Consider the following 24,692-nt stretch of genomic DNA (forward strand, 5'->3'; position numbering starts at 1 on the left):
ACTGGACATTGTACCAGAAAATTTCACAATTTTTTGTTGAACAAAGCAGGTGAGAATCAAGGTCCATTAAAATTCCTGCCTCCCCTCCCAAACAACAATTATAATAATAATAGGTAGAATAAGTACATTAATCCACTACTTATCACTTTATTAATTACATTATCATTTGATATTCACAACTCCTTAGGTAAGTACTTTTTGTTTTTGTTTTTTTTTTGGGACCTGTGATTTCATGGTAGTGGGAAATCTGGTGAGGAAACTGTTGCTATTTTGCTTCAAAAGTCCAACCATCTCATCCGCTATCCAACTGATTAGTCCTGTCTAGCCACCAATTGTTATCTCTGTGTAAAAGTTGAAACAGCTTCCATTTATTATTCAGATATACAGAGAAATTTTTCAACGTGATTTTCCAGAAAGCTAGAAGGAAAGTGGTATAAAATTTCAAGGCTCCTTTTCCCTGCTTAAATTGAAGCCAAAGAATGCCTTTCTTTGGTCACTGCTTACTTCTTCCCAACACACATCAGTCAGTACTTCACCTTAGTAGCTTTTCTTCCCCCTCCTACTGGAATTTAAGCCTGGGGTTTGACACATTCCAAGTCCAGCCCTTGGGATTCTGGGATAAGGAGTCACAACCATAACAGAAGCATTAGCATTTTTTGGAGAAAAGCTCCTAGACAATCATATAACATCACATCTGTAATGTTTAGGGAGGATGTTGATGATCTGGGGAACATGCAAAGAGGAGCAACCAAGATGAAGGCCTTTGAGAATTAGTTGAATGAAAGGAACATGCTTAAAATAGAGAAGAAAAGACTGGTAGGAAGAAGGGGAACATGGTGTCTGTCTTTAAGGATTTTAAAGCTGTGATCTGAAAGAGAGATTAGATTATGCGGAAGGCTGAGTCATAGTAATGAGTGGGAGTGGCAAAGTACTGAATGTAGGTTAAATGTAAGGACAGATTTCCTAAAAATTAGAATCCAACAATGGATCAAGTAATGGTGTGGTCTTCAAACGATGGGTGAGGTGAATTACTTTTCAGGTGTGTTGCAGAGGGAATTCTTTTAAAGGTATGGTTTAGACCAAATAGCCAGTGATGTTTTTTCCAACTCTGAAATTCTGTGATAACCAATTCTCTGGAGGAGTTAAGATGAAGAGAGGGGTTGATTTCCAACGTCTTTAAAGCCAGTCCAGGCACTAAAAGAAAATCTCCCCTTTTAAAGGAGCCTTATCTGGCCTGTTTTATCTCATCCTTAGCCTTTTATCTGTTTCCACTTTTATCTGTTTCTATAGTTCCCTTCCAGTGGTGAAGGAAGTCACTGGGCATCCAGTGAACTTATTAGGGTTTGGCCAGCATTGTAATTATGTGGAGAAGAGGAAAGAGTTTAGAGTTAATAGGGTAACCTGACTTCTGGGCTTTTAACTGGGTATAAAAAAATCCAAACATGAATTATAGGAAAATTCTATGGAATTAAAATATTTTACAAATCCTTTCAAGAGTACTGAGCAAGGCAGAATTTTCTGTTCACTCAACTTGTTCTTTGCACTCTTTCTGGGAAGAGAGAGACATTTTTTGGAATTCACCAAATGTGAAGAAGTGAATGGGTCCCAATATATTTTATCCCACTTCCACCATAGCAAAAATTCTTAAATTATCTTAAATTTTCTATTTATGGGGAAAATGGCTTTGTGCCAAATCAATAATCTTGTATCTCACCTGATAAATTCCTTGCAGCCACCCCCAAAAGCAAGTTGGGGAAGTACCAATGATCCTGGAGTCCAAAGACTGTTTCAGATGTCCTAATTTGGCTGCCTAGCAACCTTCCCCTCCCACATGCACTCACTATTAACAAGGAGTTGGTGCAGGCTCTTTTCACCCCAGCAGGCCCTAAACTTCTGTGAGTCCATGAACCAAACACCTCCACTTGCCCTCTGTCCAGAGAGAAGCAAGGATATACTTCAAAGCTTTGCCCAGTAGCCAGAGATTTAAACATATGTCACTGTCTGCTATACAGGGGGAAAAGCTCTGTATTTCCAGAGGATTCACATTCAGATACTGCCTCTTTCACTGTCTGTGTATGCTCCCCTGGTAAGTTACAGAATCTCTCTGGTTTCCTGTTGCCTAATCTATAAAATGGGGGCATTGGACTAGATGGTACCTAAGTTCCTTCCCAGCTCTAAATTCGAGATCCTATGATCCTAGATGAGGAATGGCAACCTCAGGTAAGGTAAAACAAGAGTTCTCTTCATACCAGCCAAGACAGTTTGGAGGATTATAATATTTGCTGAGTCCCTTCCTCTACCTATCTAGACGATTTAGCAGTGTACCAATATTATAGGTAGGTGGTGCAATGGATAGAGCATCGGCTCTGGAGTCAGGAAAACTCATCTTCCTAAGTTCAAATCCAGGCTTAGATACTTACTAGCTATGTAAACCTGGGCAAGTCATTTAACCCTGTTTGTCTCAGTTTCCTCTATAAAATAAGCTGGAAAAGGAAATGGCAAACCACTCTGAGTATCTTCGCCAAAAAAACCCCAAATGGGTTTCATTAAGAGTCAGACACAATTGAAAAAATGACATTAAAAATAACCACTACTAAAAGAATAAACCTCCATATTCAATATGAGTTGTCTAACCAATCTACCAGCAAAATGGATGATGGCAGGGGTGGAATCTAATCCAAAGGGCCACACTTGAGGATCTAGAGGGCCACAGGTGGCCTCAAGGTCACAGGTTCCCCACCCATGGAACTTGGAGTCATGAAGACTTGGAATTTTGTGCCCCTCTGACGTAGATTCCTTATGTGACTCTGGATGAGTTATTTAAGCCTCACCCAACTTTCTAAAAATATAAATTGTAAAACACTTGCTGAAATACTTTGGTAGAGGAAATGTCTTCAAGGGGAGTTTCCTATTGCAGTGAAATCACAGGCTCTGTCCAAAAAGGTAAAAATAATTAGTAAACTATTTCCAGTAGTGTGTTGGCAATTCTGACTCTCACTGTATGACCCTTGACAAATCAATTTCTGTTTCTCAATTTCTTTGACCTCAAGGGAATAAGAAGACACCTTTATCCCATGACTTATGAACAACCAACTAATACATCATCATCATCATAGCATTTATTTAGTGCCTACTATGTGCCGGGCACTGTGCTAAAAGCTTATATTAGATCTTTTAATTCTTACAACAACCCTGGAGTGTAGGTGCTATTATGTGTCCATTTTATAGTTAGAAAAACTGAGGTAAAGAGAGGTTGAGAGAATTTGCCCAAGGTCACACTGCTAAGTATCTGAGGCAAGATTTCGAGTCAGGTCTTCTTGACTGTGTTCTATCCACTGTGCCTCATAGCTCTCCATCTTATATAAAGGTCTAGGGGGTATCATGTTGTGGTCTGAGGCAGTTCTGGAGGTAGCCATACAAAAATATAAAATAGACATCATGTCAATAAAGATGTAATGTGGTGTATGGCACTGACACAGGACCTGGAAACAGGAAATCCTGAGTTCAAATATTGCCTCAGAAACTTACTAGCTGTGTGACCTTGGGCAAGTCACTTCACATTTCTCAGCCTCAGTTTCCTCACCTGCAAAATGAGGGTACTGGACTTAATGGCCTCTAACATCCCTTCTAGTGCTAAATCTATGATCATATGGTTTCTCTTAAGCCAGCACACATAATAGCTCATAATGATTACACTTGATCCATCTGGCTTTTTAAGATAATCAATTATTCAAATAACATCTATCCCTTCCCTCCTTACAACATTCCATTTCCAAAATATATAAGGCACACACACACTATAGCAAAAGCATTTAATTACAAGGACAAAAAAAAAGAATGCAATTAACGGGAAAGAAGGAAAATGGTTGTGATCCTCTATCCTATGCACAGATAGATGCATCCAAGTCTTATTCCATGCTCAGAAATGCTCAGGACCTTCCTGAATGTTGAGCCCAGTAGCCTCGCAATCTCTCCTCTCCATGGTTTTATCTTATCCTTTTCCAAGTTTGTACCTGTGATGCAAGCTCTTAACCCAGTGCAAATCTTCCAGGATTCTGAGATCCTGGATCTTCTTTAATCTTCTTTAATAAACAATAGTTCCCCAAAGCCGCATAATTTGGAGCAAACTAAACCTATACTATAAAGCTCCCACTAAGTGAAGAGCTGATCCCTAGCCATATTACATTTGGAACCATTTTTTCACTCTGGAGTTGTGACTAGGCAGAGACATAGACATACACATGGATACTCTCAGTTCTACTGCACTTTGCCCTGGCAAAATGGTGATTCAGAATGAGGTTTAAAATCATCATAGAAATTCCACCAAGAAAGCCACAAAGTGTTCCACTGAGATCTTTGCACTCACAAAAATCCCAAACTATCACTTGTTTCAATGAAGCCTCTGCCAACTCTAGCTTATACAATGGAAATAGGGTGAATACATACATATATGTTATATGTATGTACATGTATATGTATACACACACACATACAGCCTTAATTAGCTTGTATGCCAGCCATTCCTCCCATTCTGGGAGGATCAAGGAAGAATTCCATGCATGTTGGTGATTAGAATAGTAATCACTTTTATATGTGACTTGTTTAAAAAGATTTGCCTCGATTTATTAGTGATACATCATTCTTTCTTCTAATGACTATACTCTCAGCATTCTGTTATATAACCAGAGAAGTCAATGATAATAATAGCTCACATTTTTAAGGTTTGCAAAACATTTTATTTACATTATTTCTTTTGATCCTCACAGCAATATTGTGAGGTGAGTGCTATAGGTATTATCTCCATTTTACAAATGAGGAAACAAAGCAATAGAGATTATGTGGCTCACGTGTGATCAATTAGTATCAGAGTGGGATTTAAATCTAAGTCTTCTTTAATCCAGTTCCAGTATTTTAAACACTATAACACATTGTTGTTGAATCATTTCAGTCATGTCTGACTCTTCATAACCGCATTTTCTTGGCAAAGATACTGGAATGATTTGCCATTTCTTTCTCCAACTCATTTGACAGATAAGAAAACTAAGGCAAACAGGGTTAAGTGATTTGGTCAGGGTCACACAGCTAGTAAGTGTCTGAGGCTAGATTTGAACTCAGGAAGATGAGTCTTCCTGACTTCAGGCCTGAGCTCTATCCACTGTATCACCTAGCTGCCCAACACCATGCCATTACCTTTTAAAACTCTGCCAGTGTTCTATCAACAACCCAATCTCATTAAGCCTCTCCTGTCACTTACTTCTCTCACTTCCATCACTGCCATATCAGGAAGGATTGACAGTCCCATTCCATTAAGACACCTCTGCAGCAACTTGAGATGCATAAAGGTTAAACAAATTTCACAGGATTGTGACCCTGGCAGTTTTAGAGTAGGTACACTGCTGAACTTGCCTCAAGATAGCCAACTAACACTTTTGTAGAGAAGACATGGCTATCTGACTTTAGATCTATTTGTTTTAAGGGGAGCAGGAGATCTGATTTCCCCCAGATCAGTTAATGAAGTCACAGGATGTACCCATGAAATATGAGGTTCTAGTGTATTGATAAAAAGTTAAAAACCCTGTTATCCCATTACAAAGTATGAACACCTCTCTGAGTCCAAAAGCAGAAAGGTTATTGGATGTGCAGAAAAATGAACATCCCCCATCCCCAGCCGGACTTTAAATAGTTAAGCCCTGGAGAGTATAGCAGTTCAAGAGTTCCATCAGATGAGATAAATCAAAGAGAAAACCAGTAATGAAGGGCCTGCTCTTCATCTCTTGGAGTAGAGCTAGGAGGAGATTTCTCTCGCCTCATCGCCACTTCCCGCTCCCATACAAGCCAAGGCATTGAGTAATGGAGCTGTTCCCCCAGAGGGAGACACTCCACCCAGCAGCTGGAGAGTCAGTTTGAAAGAGTCTGAGGGCATTCCAGTCAGGCATGCCTCTCAAGGTCAGAAAAAACTGACTTCTGTCAGCAGGGAAGAGAGCCAATTAGCAAGGGAGAACTAGCACTGGCAATTGAGTTGGGCTGTGGAGAGGATTTCTTGGAGGGGACAGAGCGGAACACTCCACACATGGGGTCCAGCCAAGGCAATGGTGCAGGGTGAAGAGATGGAAAGTAGCAATAAAGGCAAGGTGGATAGGCCAGAACAGTTGGATTACAGGGGGAAGTGTGAGCCTGGAAAGGTAGGAAGGGACCAGGTTAAGAAGGATTTAGCCAGACAAGAAGTTCACACGTTTTCACTTAAATAAGTTCAAAGAGAAAGACCCTTAATAAGCAAAGAAGCATCCTCCTCCAAGAGGAACCTCCTCCTCTCAGACTTAGCTCTTTTTCCTCCTAGGCTAGGTGAAGTTTTCTTGCCCTGACTTCTCTCTTTATAAATAGTACAGCCATTAGACAGACCTACAGGAAAAAAAAAACGCAAAAGAAAATGTATCTTGAAGGGAAGGACTCTTAACTTGGGGTCTGCGAACTTGTAGGGGTTTTTTTTAATTTTGATAACTGCATTTTAATATATCTGCTTCCCTTGTAATCCTACGTGTTTTATTTAGGCATTTAAAGACATCAGAGAAGTGATCCATCTTATTGTTCAGTTGTTTCAGTTATGTCTGACTCTTCACGACCATGGTTTTCTAGGCAAAGATACTTGAGTGGTTTGCCATTTCCTTCTCCAGTTCGTTTGACAGATAAGGAAACTGAGGCAAACAGGGTTAAGTGACTTGCCCAGGGTCACACAGCTAGTAAGTGTCTGAGACTGGACTTGAACTCAGGTCTTTCTGCCTTCAGTTCCGGTGCTCCATCCACCAGCTGCTCCTGAGAAGTGGTCCACAGACTTCACCAGATTTCCAAAAATGTCCATGATACAAAAGAGATTAAGAACCTTTACTTGAAGGTAATGTCTTTGGAAAGGATGACACATTTCACAGAATCACAGAATATTACAGTAGGAAGGAACCGTAGAGGTCATCTAGTGCAGCCCCTTCATTTACAGATTTCCTCATTTCTGCATTACAGATCACTAACATGAATTCCAGAGAAGTCGTAAGTGAAAGCCCAGAGATATAAATACACAAGGCCATACAGCTAGTTCATAGCAAAGCTGGAACTAAATCCTAGTTTCTAGCCTAGTCCTCCTTTCCAGTGGTCCCCAGAATAAACAGTTCTTTCCACTTTCTGAAGAGTCAGGAAGGGGGAATAATAATAATTTAAATTAATTCCTTCTTGCTGATGTATGAGTAGAGGCAAAGCCTGCTTTTGGACATATACATCTTATATATTTATTTAAAATTAATCTTATCACTTCATATGATTACAATTCAAAATAAAATGCAACTACTTTTTTCACATTTTAAATCTAAACCTTTTGTATGCCAACACTGGGCATTTTTGCCAACTTACCTGGTGAAATCCTATCTTTAGCAACATCCTAACTGAATAATGAGTGTCTCAGATTGGTACCATTTTTAATTACATCAAGTTTATTTCTTCACTTAAGAATTTTTCCTGTTAATCTGTGTGTCACTTTGATATTTTTATGTTTTCATTCCAATCACTGGAAATTCCTCTGTAATGGATTTTACTCGGAGACTTTACAACCTGGTACCATCTCCTCCCATAACGGCGCTCTTATTGCTTCTCCTTATCTTATGTGGTGCCAGAGAAGTATGTTGCTTTCAATCTTTCACATTCCAATTCTTGCAGTCATGGGGATTAGGACACCCACAACCCCAAACCACCACTTCATAAAAGCTAACAGGGAAGTTAAATACATGATCTAGATGGAAAGAATCACATAATTTTTTTTTTAAGAATCACATAATTTAAAAATTAGGAGAGCCAGGAAAAAAAAAATCTTTCACAACTATGGAGAAGGGGGAAAGTCATGACCAAAAAAAGTGATAGAAAGGATCATGGAAGATAAAAGAGACAATTTTGATTACATATAGTCAAGTTTTTGCACCAACAAATCAATGTAGTTAAAATTTGAAGGGAAAACAGTTAACTAAGGGAAAAACCTTTGCAATAAGTTTTTCTGATAAGGGTCTCGTTTCCAAGATACATAAGCAACTGGTTCAAATATGCAGGAATGGTCATCTTTCCCCAGTAGATAAATAGCCAAAGGATATGAAAAAGCAATTCTGAAAGGAAGAGATTCAAGCTATCAATGCTGACCTTCTGCCTCACACACATTAGAAGGGCAAAGATGATAAAAATGGAAAATGATCATTACTGGAGGGGCTTAGAAAAGTCAGGCAAGTTGATATACTCTTGGTGGGCCTGTGAATTTATCCTGCCATTCTGGAAAAAATAATTTGGAACTATACCCCAAAATTCACTAAACTTTGTATATCCTTTGATCTAATGATACCACTACTAAGCCTATAACCCAAAGAGATCAAAGAGGGGAAAGTGTCCTTTATGCATAAAAATATTTATACCACCTCTCTTTGTTGTGACAAAGAATGGGAAGCTAAGGGATTACTCATTAATTGGGGAACAATTGAAGAAATAATGGTATATGAACGTAAGGGAATATTTTAGCACTATAAGAAATAATGAAAGATGCCTTCAGTCAAACCTGGAAAGATTGAATGAACTGATCCAGAGTTAAGTGAGCAGAACTCAAGAGAACAATTTACTATTTTAAAATAGATTTTATTAACATCTTTTGTCTTTAATTATCTGCATTTTCCTCTCTATTCCTCCCCCTCTTCTGCCCAGAACTGTTTAATTAAAACCCAATAAACACATTAAAATAATCTGACATTATATGCAATGTTTCATACCCATCAAACACTAACCTCTTCTGAGAAGCCAGAGAGGTATCTTTTCATATATCTTCTGTGGGGCCAAGATTTTTTTTGATAATTTCACTACACTCCCTTTCAAACTAGTGATAACTAGTGTTTAGCTAGCTCCATTTCAAGCTAGAGATAGCATTGCTAAAAACAAAAAATAAAAGAAACAAAAGATTGTCATCAAAGCATTTTTTAAAGAATGCGCAGAAGTGAACAGAGAGAAACATAATGAGCAAGACAGCTTTGCATATTTGCTGTTATTTTTTATAAATAAAGGAATTATTTCTATTACTTATTTAGTGGAAGGTTCTTTTATTGTTCAGTTTGAGGAGCAGTGGGAGGGAGGGATAATTAATACTTGCAAAAATAAAAAAGTAACATTGAATTTATTGTACTTTTTAAGTAAGCTGTATATAATAGGGATTTACAGTTTCACATATAGTCCTCATTTTTTTTTACATGGAACTGTTCTCTCTTTTTTGATGACTTGTAAATTTAATTAAGAGCAAGAACATAAAATTTTTAAAAAATCAGTTTTACTTCCCTGGCACTCAGAGTGTACAAATGCCGCTGTCAAACATGTCCCATGTGACCTAGTCCAGTTTAAGTTAATGTGATTTTTTATTAGGTGGCAAGAACGATCCATTAGATGGTAAATTCCTTGAGGGCAAAAACTTTCTTTTTTCATATTTGTGTCTCCAGTGGTTAGTATAATGCCTGGCTCGTAATAGGTGCTTAATAAATGTTTATTGACTATTGACTGATCTTAGGAATTCCACAAATGTTTATTTCTTGTAGATTAATAATGAAATAAAACACAAAGGAAATCTGGCTATATCATTTAGAAACAGATTTCCACTGCAAAATGAATACAAAACATCTGAGCGTGTATGCTGAAAACAGGACACAATTGATTAATCTCTTTTATCATCCCTGCTTTTGAGAGTAACCGAAGGCCTTTCTGAACAGAGCTCTCTTAATTTTTTCCTTTCTCCTTTTTCCTCATCCCACTTTGCACGTAACCAAATCAATCAACAAGTATTTTTTAGGTGTCAACTATTTGCCCAGAGCTGACTGTGCAGAAGACACTTCTGAGGGGGGGCTCTCATTATGTTCTTGCAATCTGTTTTAGGCTTGCACTGGTCACTAGATTTTACTGAACATAAATGGTCACAGAGGTCATTCAGGATTGACATTTGGCTGTCCTGCCTTGGGTAAAAAGGGAGAGAGTTTTTTCTCTTCTCATCATTAAACTTCCACAGAAATAGCAACCAACCTGGCATGGGAAAAGTCTAGGTGGAGCAGATTCCTGAGAAATGATGATGAAGCTGCTGTTGCCTGACCACCCAGCCCCATTGACCCTTGTTAACCCCGATCCTGAGAGAGCAGGGACCTTCCATAGTTCACTCCCAGGGGTTCAGGCCACGTAAAAAGCAAAAGAGCCTGGGAAGCTGTAACAGGCTCAGAAAGGAGCTCGCCCTAGAGGAGGGTGGGGAGGGGCCAATGGGTAAAGGAGAGAAGCTAATAACTGCAAAAGCTCAGTGAGGGAGGAGGACCAGAAGGAGGAGGAGGAGGAGGGGCTCAGGAGGGCTGCAGTAAGCTCTGCCCCTAACCATGGGTAGAGGGGCAGAAAGGACGTGGATGGGGGGGAATAGGGAAGAGCTGCCACTGGGGCTGTGAGCAAAGCTGCTGGCTGACTCACAAGTCCTTTGTCAAAAAAAAAAAAAAAAAGGAGCCGAGGGAATCTGAGGAGGACTGGAGGGCTACATCCTTCAAAAGGTGCCTGCCTGGTGAGTACGAAGTGAATGAACTCTTTCTTGAAGCTCACCCCCATCCTGCTCCCGTTTTCAAGATCAGGAATTTTCAGAATCACGGTTGTGTTGTGTAGAAACTGGGAGGGACCTTAGGAATCACCAGCCTAGCTTCCTCATTTTGTGGAGGACGAAACTGAGGCCCAGAAAGTGGAACTGGCTTTCCTAGAGTCAGAAGTGTAATTAGATGTATGGCTGGGACCAGAACTCATGTCTCAGGCTTTCCAGTGAGCAACAGAGAAAGTGGCTGGGGGCACAATCAATAGCATTAATTGTGAGCTAGTGCAGTTATTGATAGAAGGACTGAGGAAATAGCTAGCTTCAAAAGCCCATATGCCAGGGGATTCTTTGCTCCCCCACCTTAATAATTACTGACATTTATATAGCACAGTACAATTTGCAAAGCATTTTGGAGACATCGTCTCATTGGATTGACTCGCTGAGGTCTATACCCATTTAATAGAGAAGCAAATAGAGGCTCACAGAGATTAAGGGGTTTACCCTTAGTCACATAATTTTCAAATGCCAAAGCTTAGCAAAATGCCTGGCACAGCAGGTGCTTAATAAATATTTACTGACTGATTGAGTGATTGAAGTGTTGGAGGCAGGAATGGAACTCCCATATTCCTGACTCTAAGGCCAAGTACCTTATCTACTGTAGCTTGCTGTTCCTCTAGCATTGAGCGAATCAGTGTATTTCCCAGACTCTCTGTAGTTAGGTGGCTAAGTGGTACAGTGGATAAAGTGCTAGCCTTAGAGTCAGAAAGATCTAAGTTCAAATCTTGCCAGTGTGACTCTGAGCTAGTCACTTAGCCTCAGTTTTCTTATCTTTAAAATGGGGATAATAGCACCTATCTCCCAGTGTTCTGAGGCTAAAATGAGTTAACATACATAAGGTCTTTTTCAAACCTTAGAGAGTTCTGTACATGTTAATTATTATGATGATATTTAAACTGCTCATCTTAAAGAAGTACCTGTGACACTGATGTGTTGATTTCTTCTCACAGAAGTTCTAAACCCATCCCTCAGAGACTGAGACAAGGAAGTAAAGGCTTTCCTCAGGGTGTCTGTGTTCCCTGGGAGGGTTGGGTTCAGCTGCCTCTAGAATCCTTTCTTCATCTTACAGAAGTGAAGCCTGAGACACATAATGTAGGAAGGAACCCCAGTGTTAAAATGGGAGCCAAAGGGACTCTTTAAGTAGCACCATAATAAAAATAGATTGGGTTCTACAAAGAAGGGTTTTTTTGGGGAGTGAAGGTGGGGACAGGAGATAGGAGAGAAGAGATAGTGATGCCAAAAAAGAACAACAGTGTAACATTTTAAAAATCACCCAGAAGAGACACTCAGGAGACAGAGGGTAAACAGGATAGAGTTGATGCTAACAAGTTAAATGTATTATATACCTTGAAAAAAAAAATCAAACTGTACATAATAGAAACGCAGTTTCATATTCAATCCTGTTTTATTTTGTTTTGTGTATGTTTGTGTTTGTTGATGTTTGTCAAACTCATAATTTTTAAGCAAATATCTTTTTCTTTTTTTAAATAGACTGCGTTCCCAGAGACCCTGATATTTAGCTCATGGTTTCTCTCCCCATCCCCTCCTGCAGGAAAAGGATCTCAGCTGGGATTTATCAAGTTTTCAAGCCCCACTTTTTGAGCCCAGCAGCGCCAGCTTAATGTCGTAGCGTGATACATTGGGTCCTCAGGGATTATTAGGAGGGTGTTGACCTCGGGGGTCTTTAAGGTCTGACGTGCCACATGTCAAAATATCCCAGGCTTTTCTAAGGTTATAGCTTCCTCTAGGTTTTTAGAAGAGTTGGTTTTCATTCCAGTAAAAACCCATCTACATCCCCTGCTTCTAAGTAACCATAGTAGGAAAAACCACCCCAGCCTTTGACTTAGAAACTGCTTCTGGGCACGGAACAGCAATTGCGTTTGCTAAGCCTTCTGATGGCCTTTGTTCCCCCCACCAAGGTCTGTCCTTGGAGGCACAGAATGTGGGTCTTGATGCTGCTTTCCATGATGGAGCTGGGCTGGGCAGCCCCCGACAGCCCACCAAGCAAAGAAGGTACTGTCAAGCCAAAGGCAACAGTAACTGTCTTTCAAGTTGCCCAGCTTGGTCCCTGGGAGGACAATCTCAATCTGTCTAGCTTATCTTGCGAGGAGTTCAACAAGACAACAGCCACCTTGTTTCTAGCGAACAGAAGCCTTGAAAGCATCCCTCCCTGTCTGCCACGGACACTACAGAGCTTAGACCTAAGCAGCAACCAGCTCAAGGAGCTGAGAGATCAGGACCTGAGGGACCTCTCCAGCCTTCAAGTGCTCATCTTGAGGAACAACTTGATCCAAGAGCTTCACTTCGGGGAAACTCCTGTCTTTGAGAGCCTTGAAACTCTGGACCTAAGCTACAACAAGCTCTCATCCATGCCCAGCTGCCAAACCGTGGTGTTGCAAAACCTGACATGGCTCTCGCTTGTGGGAAATCCTATTCTGGAAATCCACCCTGGGGCATTTTCCTGCTTTCCATCCCTACACTTCCTTAACCTGTCGGTTACCCTGTTGGGGAAAAACGACCAAGAAGGAATTCAAGAGTCAGCCTTTGCTCAAAGAATATTAGGCCAAGTTAGAGAAAAGACTCCTATGCATACCATGGAAGTGTTGGATCTCAGTGGGACTTTTCTTCCAGAAAGTAAGTCAGAAGAATTTTCTGGGAATGGGCCTTGGATTTTAACAATAAACATTATAAAGGGGAATTTCTGGGGTGTAAAAATCCTTTTTACCGATGCTCCTCATCTGCAACTTAGGTAACTTTGGGGAGCATTGAGAAGTGAAATGACTTTTCCCACAGTCACATGGCCAGTGTATGTCTGAGGCAGAACGTGAACTTGGGTCTTCCTGACTCCCAAGGCCAGACCTCTCCCCATGATGCCACTGTGGCTTTCAAGCAAAGTTGTGACTACAAAAGTATACACTCATGTACTCTCTCTCTCTCTCTCTCTCTCTCTCTCTCTCTCTCTCTCTCTCTCTGTAGTATGGTGTGTGTGGATTTGGTTATATGTATATGTGTAGAAGTATATATTTATATTTAATATATTGTATATGTGTATATTATACACATGCAGAAATATATGTATATAGAATATAAGTATATACTTATACATATCATTATATAGACTCATATATTTATTTATGTATAATTATAATTATATTCATATACACATACACCTATATATCTGTGCATGTACATAAGTGTGTGTATATACATATATATGCACACATACATATATACACACACTTTTGTATTCATATCTTCCGTGCTTGAGAAACAAGTAGCCAGAGTGGCATCATAGCTAGAGGGCTGGCCTTGGATTCAGGAAGATTCCATACATGTGTTTTTATGTGTATATAAACACATGTATACATGGACATATATAATATGTATATATATATATATGAACATAAAAGTATATACGTGTGTGTGTGTGTGTGTGTGTGTGGTGTCACAAGGGAATGAAGAGGAAAGCATAGCACAACATTGGTTTTTTAGTGAATAATAGTAACTGATGCAGTCTTAGGAATATATACATATGCATACATAGATAAATACATATAGTAATTGCTTGAAATTTAGTAGGTTCTCAGGAAATAATTATTAATTGATGGATTTGATAGACTCAAGTGCCAGGTTTGTACATTCTGGGTTCAGATCACTGGAAGGCCAGTCCTTTCCCATACCTCCTTGTTTAGTTGGCCTACTAGAAAAAGAGAACACTGGACTTGGAGTCAGGAAGACTTGGGTTCAGATATCACCTCAGACATTTACCATCTGACTGCAAGTCACTTTACTTTTCTTTGCCTTAGATTTTCTCATCCGTTAAATGGGGATAATTGTGCATAGCTCACAGGGTTTTGGGGGCAATTAGGTGGTGCAGTAGATAGAGCATCAGGCCTGGTGTCAGGAAGACCTGAGTTCCAATGCAACCTCAGAAAAAGCTGTGTGACTCTGGGCAAATCACTTAACCCTATTTGCCTTAGTTTCTATATCTGTGAAATGAGCCAGAGAAGCCAGAGAAAATGGCAAACCATTTCAGTATCTTTGCCAAGAAAACCCCAAATGGGGTCACAAAGAGTTGAACACAACTGAATAACAACAAAAATAACAACATAGGGTTCTTATGAGGGTTAAATGAAATAACATAAGTAAAATATTTTGCAGACTTTAAAGCACAAAATAAATGCCCATTATTGTTGTTATCATTACTGATACAAATTAATTTCAAGGAAAGCAGAATTTTTCCATCATAAATCCCACTTGAGAGAAGCAAGAAAATTTAGGAAATAGAATGGAACTCAGAAGGTGAAGTTTTTGGTTTTGTAGGGAAGTCATAAAATAAAATCAATCAAAAAGTAAAAAAAAAATAGTTTGCCTAACAGTATTCCTTTACTCCCACTAATTACCCTGTTCTATTTCATATCTGCACATTATTAACTACTTGAGAGAACTGTGATGGGTTTGATTATTCTTTAGTTTTCTTTTTATGATGTAAGGGGAAAGACACTGGGCTGGAGGTCAGAAGATCTAGGTCCCAGTCCTGACTTCTCTTTACTAGCAGAGTAACATTTAGCAAGTAACCTGTCTGAGCCTCAGTTTCACCTCAGGTAAATGGGGCTGGATTTGGAATCAGAGGACATGGCTTTGAATTCTGGCACTGCTATTTACTGCCTGTGTGACTTTGGACAAGTCACTTCACCTCAATTTCTTCCTCAGTAGAATGAAGGGGTTTGGACTAGATAACCTCTATGTCTCTTTCAGCTCTAGGTCTATGATGAGCCTATTATTCTGATGATGATGTTGGACTAGATTCCAGTTAAATGGGTCAATGAAACGTGATAGTCTTTCATTTCTGGATCCAGTCCTTCTCATAAGCCATATTTTCTAGTTGAGATTCTAGACTAATGACTAAGGAATCTAGAATGTAGTCTTTTGAGTTTCACTTCAAAGTTCTAATTAAGCTGTCACATTCATGAAATTATACCATTCGTCAATGTTGTCTTATTGTTATTTTTAATGAAACTAAGTCCTTTTTAGTGGCTGTACCCTTTTGCTTCCCTTTATATGGTCAATAGTTTTTCCTCGGTGTTTCAGTCCGGCTAGGATGGATCAGAGACATACCAAACCTCAGGTTCCTCTACCTAAAGAGGATGGCAAGACTGAAAAGCCTCGATGGGGAAATATTCAAGGCTACACCTAACCTAAAAGTACTGGATTGTCAAGACTCTCAAGCCCTGAGTTTTGTGAAAACAGAAATATTTGAAGATACTCCTCATTTGCAGTCTCTTCTCCTCCAAAAGTAAGTGTTTCTCAGAGCAATCTCAGATCCATATGCTTTGTGTTTGTGTGTCTGCATTTGTGAAATCTTAAGGCATTAATGATTTAATACCTTTCATTTATGCCAAGTTATTTTTATGGACACATCAGTATCTCGGGTTATCGTGGCATCCACAAAAAAGAGTGAGGAAATTAATTAATTAACCTTTTCTTTCTATTTTGAGACCTTTTTATTTTAAAAGAAGAACCTGGAGAGACACTTAACTCAAAGGAAAAAATCACTGATGGGGGGAATATGAGACATTATGACCCCGGAATTGGTGAGATTATTTGTGGGCAAGTGAGCCTTCACAGGTCTCACGGATTACACCACATAGGCAGTAGTTGCCTCCGTGGGCTGTCAACCATATCCAGAAGAATAGTTCCCATACTGTGACATCCCTTTATCGAGACAAGCCCCACTGGAAACCAAAGCCAATCCAAGCTATCCATCTTTGTCGTTAAGTCTAGAAAGGGAATCACAGCCTGGTAAAGGCATAGATATGTATGTAGCAGCTGGAATCTGAAATCTTAGCCTGAGCTTGCATAAAGATTTATTTTGAGGTTTATTTTAGCTTCTGACAGCATAGCTTTCAGGGTCATTGTTGAATTCTGACTTAGAAATAGCATGGTAGGGTAAGGTTTCCAGTTCTCCTGTATGGGAATGTACAGTTCTGGTTTGGCAGCCCCATACCTTGGAATGTGTGGGAGTGTTGATGTAGAAGCTTTCAGTACCTGGTACCACACATGAGAAGAAAGCATCCATGATGACTGAGCAAGGAGTAGTTTGGGGAGAGAAAATTGAAACTATGGGGAATTCAGAGGCCAGAAACTATGAAAAACTAGAAACAGAGCACGTGCCAACAAGGGGAAAGAAGGGGAGAAGGGGCCATGAATCTGAGGAAGGGTAAAAAGGAATGGCCAGGTCTGAGATTGGTACTAGTTATATATGTATATAGGAAGTGACTGCTGAACCAGATTTCCCTTTCCCTTGTTGAAAAAAAAAGCCTCCTTGTTTTTCTCAGTAAAAACACCCAGTATTCCAGTAATTACAGTAACTTATTTGTGGGTGTTTGTATATGGTCTTCTGGAGGCTCATTAGCTGTTACTTCATAGGGACAATACAGTAACCTACATTTTATGCTAAGATATTAGGGGAAGAGAGGAGGGTCCTGAGGGAACAGAACTAAGAACAGATACATTTTTAATGGTTTTTCTTCTACTTTGTTGGACTGATGAGATGTATTTTCACCGGCTTGTAGTCCCTCCACTGATGCAGGTCACAGCCTCTCCATGACTTTTCGTTCTGTAGGATTCTTGTCCATATTGTATAGCACAGAAGATATGCCCAAAGTACTACAGGCCTTCCCCTGATTCTTTTTTCTATTTCAGAGGTGTTAGTACAAGAGGCAGCTGGAATAGACTTGGAGTCAGGATTATCCAAATTCAAGTCTCTCCTTTGATTCTTACCTACAGGGCTCTGGGAGAGTCATTTGACCTTTCTGTGCCTCAGGCAAGTCACTGGCACTGAGCCATGAGATCACAGATGTGTTGTCACCTGTGTCAGACTGAGGAATTCCCACACTGGTAATTCCCTACACTGCCCTGGAGCAATGCCTCTATTCTTCCAAACCTGTGCAACAATTAAGCTGTCTATCTAGTCACATATTTTTGTGACATTATTTACCCCATCCCTCCTTTTCTGGTCATATATGTCCTTAGTATTATGCCAGTTCTCCAACACATAATGCTAAGTAATTTGCTACAGCCTACATAATTTTTTCCACTTGCTTGTGGGCTATTTGAAATTTTATTTCTCCTGAGATAAGGTGTTCCATTATTGGGAGAATATTGGTGTAAAAAGGAAGGCTTTTGTTGTACACAATAGTTAGCAAACACTGAAAGCACCGTGCACTTTTTCCAAATGTGATCTAGCTTGATCCATTTCTACTAAATTCTAGGCTTAATTGCGCATTTGTAGTACCTCTCAAGGTTGTACATATTAATGCATTATTTTAATGGGCTTTCTATCCTAATACAGGTCAATATGCATTTTTCATCCATTTTGTTTTTGATACTAAATTCAGTGCACTTTCCACCAGTTGTTTCCATTTTGATGTGAGGGAAGGATGCACCTGGTTATATTTTGCCTAGGAGCAAGTCTAGTTTTGTCACCAATCACCAGAGAATAGCAGGCAGTGGGGCATCATTTGGGGAACTGGCAGGGAAGAATGCTCTGAAAAGGAGGTGCTAAAGAAAAATTTTATAATTTTGCTGAGGTCTGATTCTGGCCAGAGTTATCCTAAACCCTGGCCCAGGCTAAAACCTGTGAGACTGTCTGAAGAATCAACTGAAATGGAGGCAGTTGGGTGGTGCCATGGATAGAGTGCTGGTCCTAGAGTCAGAACCACTTGGTTCTGTGCTGGGCCTGGAATCAGGAAGATGGGAGTTCAAATCCTGCCTCAGATACTTACTAGCTGTGTGACCCTGGGCAAGTCACTTAACCTCTGTCTGCTTCAGTTTCCTGAATTCTAAAATTGGAATAATAATAGCACCTACTTCACAGGATTAAGAATCAAATGAGATATTTGTGCCTGGTATATAGTATGACAGTAATTCATGCTGTTTCCCTTTTCTCCTCTTCTCCAAATATATTGACAAGACAGTTGATAAGCAGATTAGAGACCTTGTTTATGTCTTTTACATTACTAAAAATGCAAAGGATTTTCAGTAGGAAGAGCTAGATTTGAGTCAAAATAAGTGGAACATTCTTTTCCTTTAAAAAAAAAAAGGCATGTCACTGGCCAGTAAAATGCATGGTAACTTATACATAATAGGCACTAAATAAAAGCTTATTAAAGTGAATTGAATTGAACTAGCTGGACTGTCAGCAAAGTTCCCACTTATCCACATTATTTCAAGCAACTCCACCAACCCTAGGAGAAAACTGTTACTGCTATTCCAGTCTATAAGCAGTCATTACTAAGCCACAGCTATTTGGGAAAATTGTCCTGGCCCATGAAAGAGTATTGCTGAGGATTCTATGTTCATAGATTTGGAGCTAGAAGATGCCTTTAAGGTCATCTAGTCCTCTTCGTTTTAAAGATGAGAAAACTGAGATCTCAAGATCACACTAGTAGTAAGTGGCAGAATTGGGATTCAAACCCAGGTCTTCTCACCCAGATCCTGCACTCTTCCATTATATCATGTCGACTTGAACAATACTCATTTTTGATGAATGTTACTATGACGTTTTGTTCCAAGATAATCACAGAGTTTAGAGCTCAAAGGGCACTCCTAGTTCACCCAACTCATCAAACCCCTTCGCCACTGAGAATATTGGGGCTGGGAAGAGGTTAAGAGACTTGTGTAAGCTGAGATTTAAATTCAGGTTCTGTGACTCCAGATCCAGTGTACTTTTCAAAACATTACCCTGCTTTCAATCATAACTTGCAGCAGATTGCCAGGTGATGCTAAAAAAAAAAAATCCTAAGGTTCACATGAAGACAATTATCCCATTAATGTCCAACGAAAAGTAGATGAACTCTTTCAGTTTCATACCCCACCTGAAAGCTGGAGGCTGACCTTTTTGTAACCTTTCCCCTTTTTACATTGCTCTAGAAGCTCAGTTTAATGATTAATGTGTACAAGAATGTTGGGATGAGATGGTATAATTAAACAAAACAGGGAAAACACAAGATAAAAACAAAACCCAGAGTTAGTTTAGTGAGGCCAAGGATACTTTCAGAGGTCAATCTAAAACGCCTTTCAGTGGGCTGATAGTAATAATTTTGAGTAAAAGAATATAAAAAATTAGAACAAAATTAAGTCATGATCAGAGTTCTCTCTCTTCCACTTGCTTAATACATTGCTAGAGATCTTGAGCTTATCTCTGGAGAGATTGGGAAATGTGCTTGCCACTTTGTAAAGTAAAAATTATTGAGACTAGAGATAGCTCTTGACATCAGTCCTAAATTCCTCCTTTCTACATTTTTGCCATCTTCTAAGGATATAGTCTCTCGCTGTCTGTGTCTCTCCCCCTTAACACCCCCCCACCCCCACACATACCCACACCCACACACACATACAATGTCCAAGTGTGTGCAATTGGTAGGATGACTTGACCCTAAGAAACTCTAAGGGATTTAAAAAAAAAAGTAGGGTTAACTACTATTGTTAATCTAGGATAACATTTCTAAAATGACAGGGAAATATTAGTGTTAGAGGTCATCATCTGGGATAGTGTAGGTTCTCAATCCTTGTTAACCACAAATTTGAGTGCTCATTCCATGATAATTTATTGTGCTTTATTGTTCTTAAAGTGCTTTTCCCAGATATGTCATTTGATTCTCACCAGAAGCCTCTGAGGTAAGCAATGGTTATTTGACGGAGGTAAAAAGCAAGACACAAAGGTACTAAGTGACTTGAGGATCATAGCCAGTTAATGGTAGAAGTGGGCCCAGGATCCAACTCTCTCGTCTGCTGATCCAATTCATTTTCTATTACCCTTGTAATAATAACCACAATAAAACTATCTGACATAATTTATACCTAGCCCCTCTTTCTCTTATCCTTTCCTTTTTGTACTTCAGCTGCAACTTGAGTTCCTTCCAACCTTGGACTCTGGATTCCTCCCAGGTCATTTTCATCAACCTGTATGGCAATCCTTTAATTTGCAGCTGTGACTTGTCTTGGCTCCTCTCTAACACAGACAAAGTGGTCCTCAGCAGGTAACTGGCTCATTATTTCATTGGAAAGAAGGATTTTGTTGTAGGGGGCCTCAGGTAAGACTTACTCTTTACTAATAGCTCTTACACAAATTATTTCTGCATTTCCTATTGTTATTGCTACTTTATGCTCTATTTGTGGTGTTCTACCTAGGATCTTAGTGTTAAATAGCATAGAAGAATTTTGATTATTTCTCTGGAGTAAGGCATCAACATGGTCCTTTGTCACTGTTTTTCTGATATCACTGTCCAATTATGAAGAGAAAGTAGGACCCCCAGAATGCTCATAGCATCAATGCATCCTATTCAAATGTGGAGCCCATATAACCCTTCAACAATAGTCTATATGCTAAATGACTTATTCTGATGGACATTTTACTTAGGAATTATTCAGTGCCTTTATTAGGATGATTCCTCAACTGTCCCAAATCCCAGGACTACTTAATCCACAAACACGAATACTATAATTTCTTGCTCCAGACTAAGAGTACTGAATTGGGATATAGGACACCCAAACTGCGTAAGTTTAATTACCACTGAGTGTTAACAAGAAATTCTGAGATAGGGTTATGCAAAGGTTAATTATTCTGCTAGGATCAAATAGTAGCTAAAAAGCTTAATTTAATTAAGGATATTTTACAAAGGGCTTCATTCCTTACTTGAAGGATCTGGAATTTTGTCAGTGTGCAAATTCCTTCCACCAACATAGATGGTAGCTGCTCTATCAATCTACAAGCATTCATTCAACACTACAGAAACACTGTTAGGGGATGGGAATCCAAAACCAAAAGTCAAAGTTCCTTCTTTCAAGGAGCTTATATTGCAATCAGGGGAGATGTGTACAAATCTAAGTATATGCAAAATATATGTAAAATAAATATGAAGTAAAAAAGGAAGGATTTCTTGATGTTCCAGTAATTGGGAAAAGTATGATTTTGTGGATGGTCTTCAGGAGCTGCCAAAAAATTTATCACTTTGCAGCATCCCAGTGATGAACCCTTCTGAACTTTGAGAAGCTAATCTCTGGGCAACAAGAGTCCTATCACTTATCCCATCCTGGAGGCCATTCCAATTTTTTAGGATTTGCCAGAACTTGCATTTTTTGGCACAGCCTTTGAGAAATCTGGGTCACTTCCATGTCTGAATGATTATCCATCAGAGTAGGACCTTCAGAGAAGGACAGAACTTAACAAAACAATAGTGGTGCTAAAAGGGGCTCTTAGATATCAAGTGTTCTCTAACTGGTTTGTCTCACTCTCCTAGGTCCAACGACACTATTTGTACTCCAGCTGAAGACCCCAAGAGTACATTTTTGTCCTCTCTTTCCCTCTCCCAGCTGTACAGCATGTGTCTTTCTAAAAGAAAGGCAACCTTTATCATATCAAGCCCTCCTTCCGTGGAAAGCAGTGCGGATAACAATTCCTCTAACAAACCATTAAGTGGATCAAATCAACCAATGACACTGGCTTCTTTCAATTTCCACAAAACAGAGCCCACAGCATTTCCAAACACTACCAAGGAAAATTCCATCCTGAGCAAGAAAGCTACCTCTAATACACTGAAACTTGCTTTGCCTACTCCAAGTGTTGGAAAGATAGCAATCATCCCTACAACAGTCCCTACAGTAGGTCCTGGTGACTTAGCCATTCCACCCAGGGCTGGAAGAACAGCTCCAACAAAACTAAGGGAAGAAAATGCCATTAATCAATCTACTATTGGACCGGGTATCTCAGTATCTACTTCAGCCTCTACCCCATTCCCTAGGAAGCACCCCAGGATCCCCTCTCTTCCACACATGGTAAACACTCCCCAGACCTATCAAAGGGCACAGAACACCACTGAGGGACATCAGCCAAGTGCTTCAGTCATAGGGATTCCAATCTACATGCTGGATGACTACAGTGACGAGGAGAAGGTGGAGGAGGATAGGAAGGATGTGCTTAAGCAAGATAACCTCTGTGATTATCATCCTTGTAAGCATCTCCAAACTCCATGTGATATACTACAGAAATCATCACGGTGTCGGTGCCCTGGCCTCAGTGGAGAAGACACTATCCCAGACCCACCTAAACTCCAAGAGGTGTCTGAGACCACTGATACATCCGCACTCATCCACTGGTGTGCACCCAATTCAGTGGTGCGAATGTATCAGCTTATCTACCACCCTGAAGACAGAGCAGAGAAACAGACAGTGCTGAAAGAGATCTATGCCATAGCCAGGGAGCACCCCTTGCATGGGCTCTCACCAAGTACGACATACAATGTGTGTGTGTTGGCATCTAACAAAGCAGGTCTGAGTCTAACCAGAACAAGTGAATGGAGAAAAGCATGCACCACATTTACAACAAAGCCAAGTTTCTTATTCATTTTTGCAGGCCTGTGCAGCACAAGTGGACTACTTTTACTTAGCACCTTTATACTGTCTGTGTGCCTTTATAAGAAGTGCAAAACAAGACATATAGAACAATATGATACACATCTTGTCTCCTACAAAAACCCAGCATTTGACTATCCATTAAAACTTCAGACTTTTAATTAGCCTAAGAGAAATACCAAGAAGGCCTTTGCCTAAAAGCTCACTCTAGGGAACTGGAAAACTTTGATCAAGTTAGGTCAAAGTCCTACCAAGGAAAAACAGAGGAGATTGATGGCCTCTAATGACCCTGTGATAAATTTGTGATCCTATGATTTGTCACTATGAACACTACTGCCTTCTGTTTCCAGAGTGCTAAAGAATGTGATTACCTGTTTCCAAATCTTCATTTTTGACTACTCCACTTCTGGGAATAGGTAGAAAATGGAGGGAAGCAGCTTTATGTGCAACACTAGGTCATTCCCAGAACTCCTCAAATAATTGCTGGTGACTTTATACTTCAAGAACCCATTAATTCATTGTGGATAAGCACTCCTTTCAATGACGTCTAGATTACAAGAACTGACAATTATATAGTGCTTTAAGGCTTGGAAAGGAGCTTTATAGTCATTATCTCCTTTGAGCCCCTCAACAATCATGTCAATTGAGTACTACAGCTTTTAGGAGATAGGTCTTTAACAAATAATATAATAAATGATTTTCACCCTATTGCCAAACTGGTGATGGGTCTTCTCTAAACTCAGCTAGGTTCATTCTTAAGACAACAGACATTATTGTCTTTCCATACTGTCTGGAGTACTAGGTACAGCAGTTTAGTTCAATTCAACATTTACTGGATGTCTGCTAAATGCAATCTGATGTACTATCTGGTTAAGCCATTGAATATTTCATAGATTGGTGCCACCTCAATATTTAATAGAAACGTAAAATCCTAATGTGAATAAAGGATTCTCACAATATAGCATTGCCTTCTTTAAGCATCAAGTCCAGCTAAGATATAATTGATAACGTGACACTGGGCAAGGAATTTGTACAAGGATTTCAGTGGATTCTTCTCCTGAAGGTTGGAATATATGGATATAAGTATAAACAGAGCCTCTGGCTATACTGGCTGGGGGTAAACAGGATTCCTGGTATATCAATTTCACTTCTATGGCTAAAATATCCTACTTTCAAAAATCAAAATACCAGGACCAACTACTTTCCAAAGACACAAGGAAGGTGTCTACTCTATTCTTAGTACCTGGGAAAAGCAACATCTACTCTTACAAACTTCAGCCTATAAGATTCTAAAAAAGATCTAATCTACTAGTGAGAAAAAGGAAAACAAGAAGACATTTTGGGGTTTTAGTGTATTAAACATGGACAAAATAAATTCTTGTTAAGTATACCTGTAGATAAAAACGATTTTCCTTCTAGTCTTACAAACCATGTGATTTTGATTTGTTTTTATGGTTTCTTACTTTCACAAAAACATAGAATAAGTAAATATTGCTTAAAGCCTTTAATGGTGGCTATATTTCCTGAGTTTGGTTTACTGCTTGAGGACTTAATTTGTATAGAAAAAACCTTTTCCTTCAAACTGCTATACTCACATTTGTAAAATGATAGAATC

General features: G+C 39.5%; 1 protein-coding gene across 1 annotated transcript; it reads left to right on the forward strand.

The window, feature by feature from the left end:
- Positions 1-10,359: 10,359 nt before the first annotated feature.
- Positions 10,360-24,585, forward strand: LRRN4 (leucine rich repeat neuronal 4). The gene is made up of 5 exons (XM_020985614.2): positions 10,360-10,585; positions 12,583-13,297; positions 15,755-15,959; positions 20,569-20,706; positions 21,967-24,585. The coding sequence occupies exons 2-5, from the start codon at positions 12,604-12,606 to the stop codon at positions 23,240-23,242; spliced, it is 2,313 nt and encodes a 770-aa protein (XP_020841273.1). The 5' UTR covers positions 10,360-10,585; positions 12,583-12,603; the 3' UTR covers positions 23,243-24,585.
- The last annotated feature ends 107 nt before the right edge of the window (positions 24,586-24,692 follow it).

The sequence above is a fragment of the Phascolarctos cinereus genome, unplaced genomic scaffold (assembly GCF_003287225.1).
Source record: "Phascolarctos cinereus isolate Bilbo 61053 unplaced genomic scaffold, phaCin_HiC Scaffold_2;HRSCAF=192, whole genome shotgun sequence".
NCBI classification, from domain to species: domain Eukaryota; kingdom Metazoa; phylum Chordata; class Mammalia; order Diprotodontia; family Phascolarctidae; genus Phascolarctos; species Phascolarctos cinereus.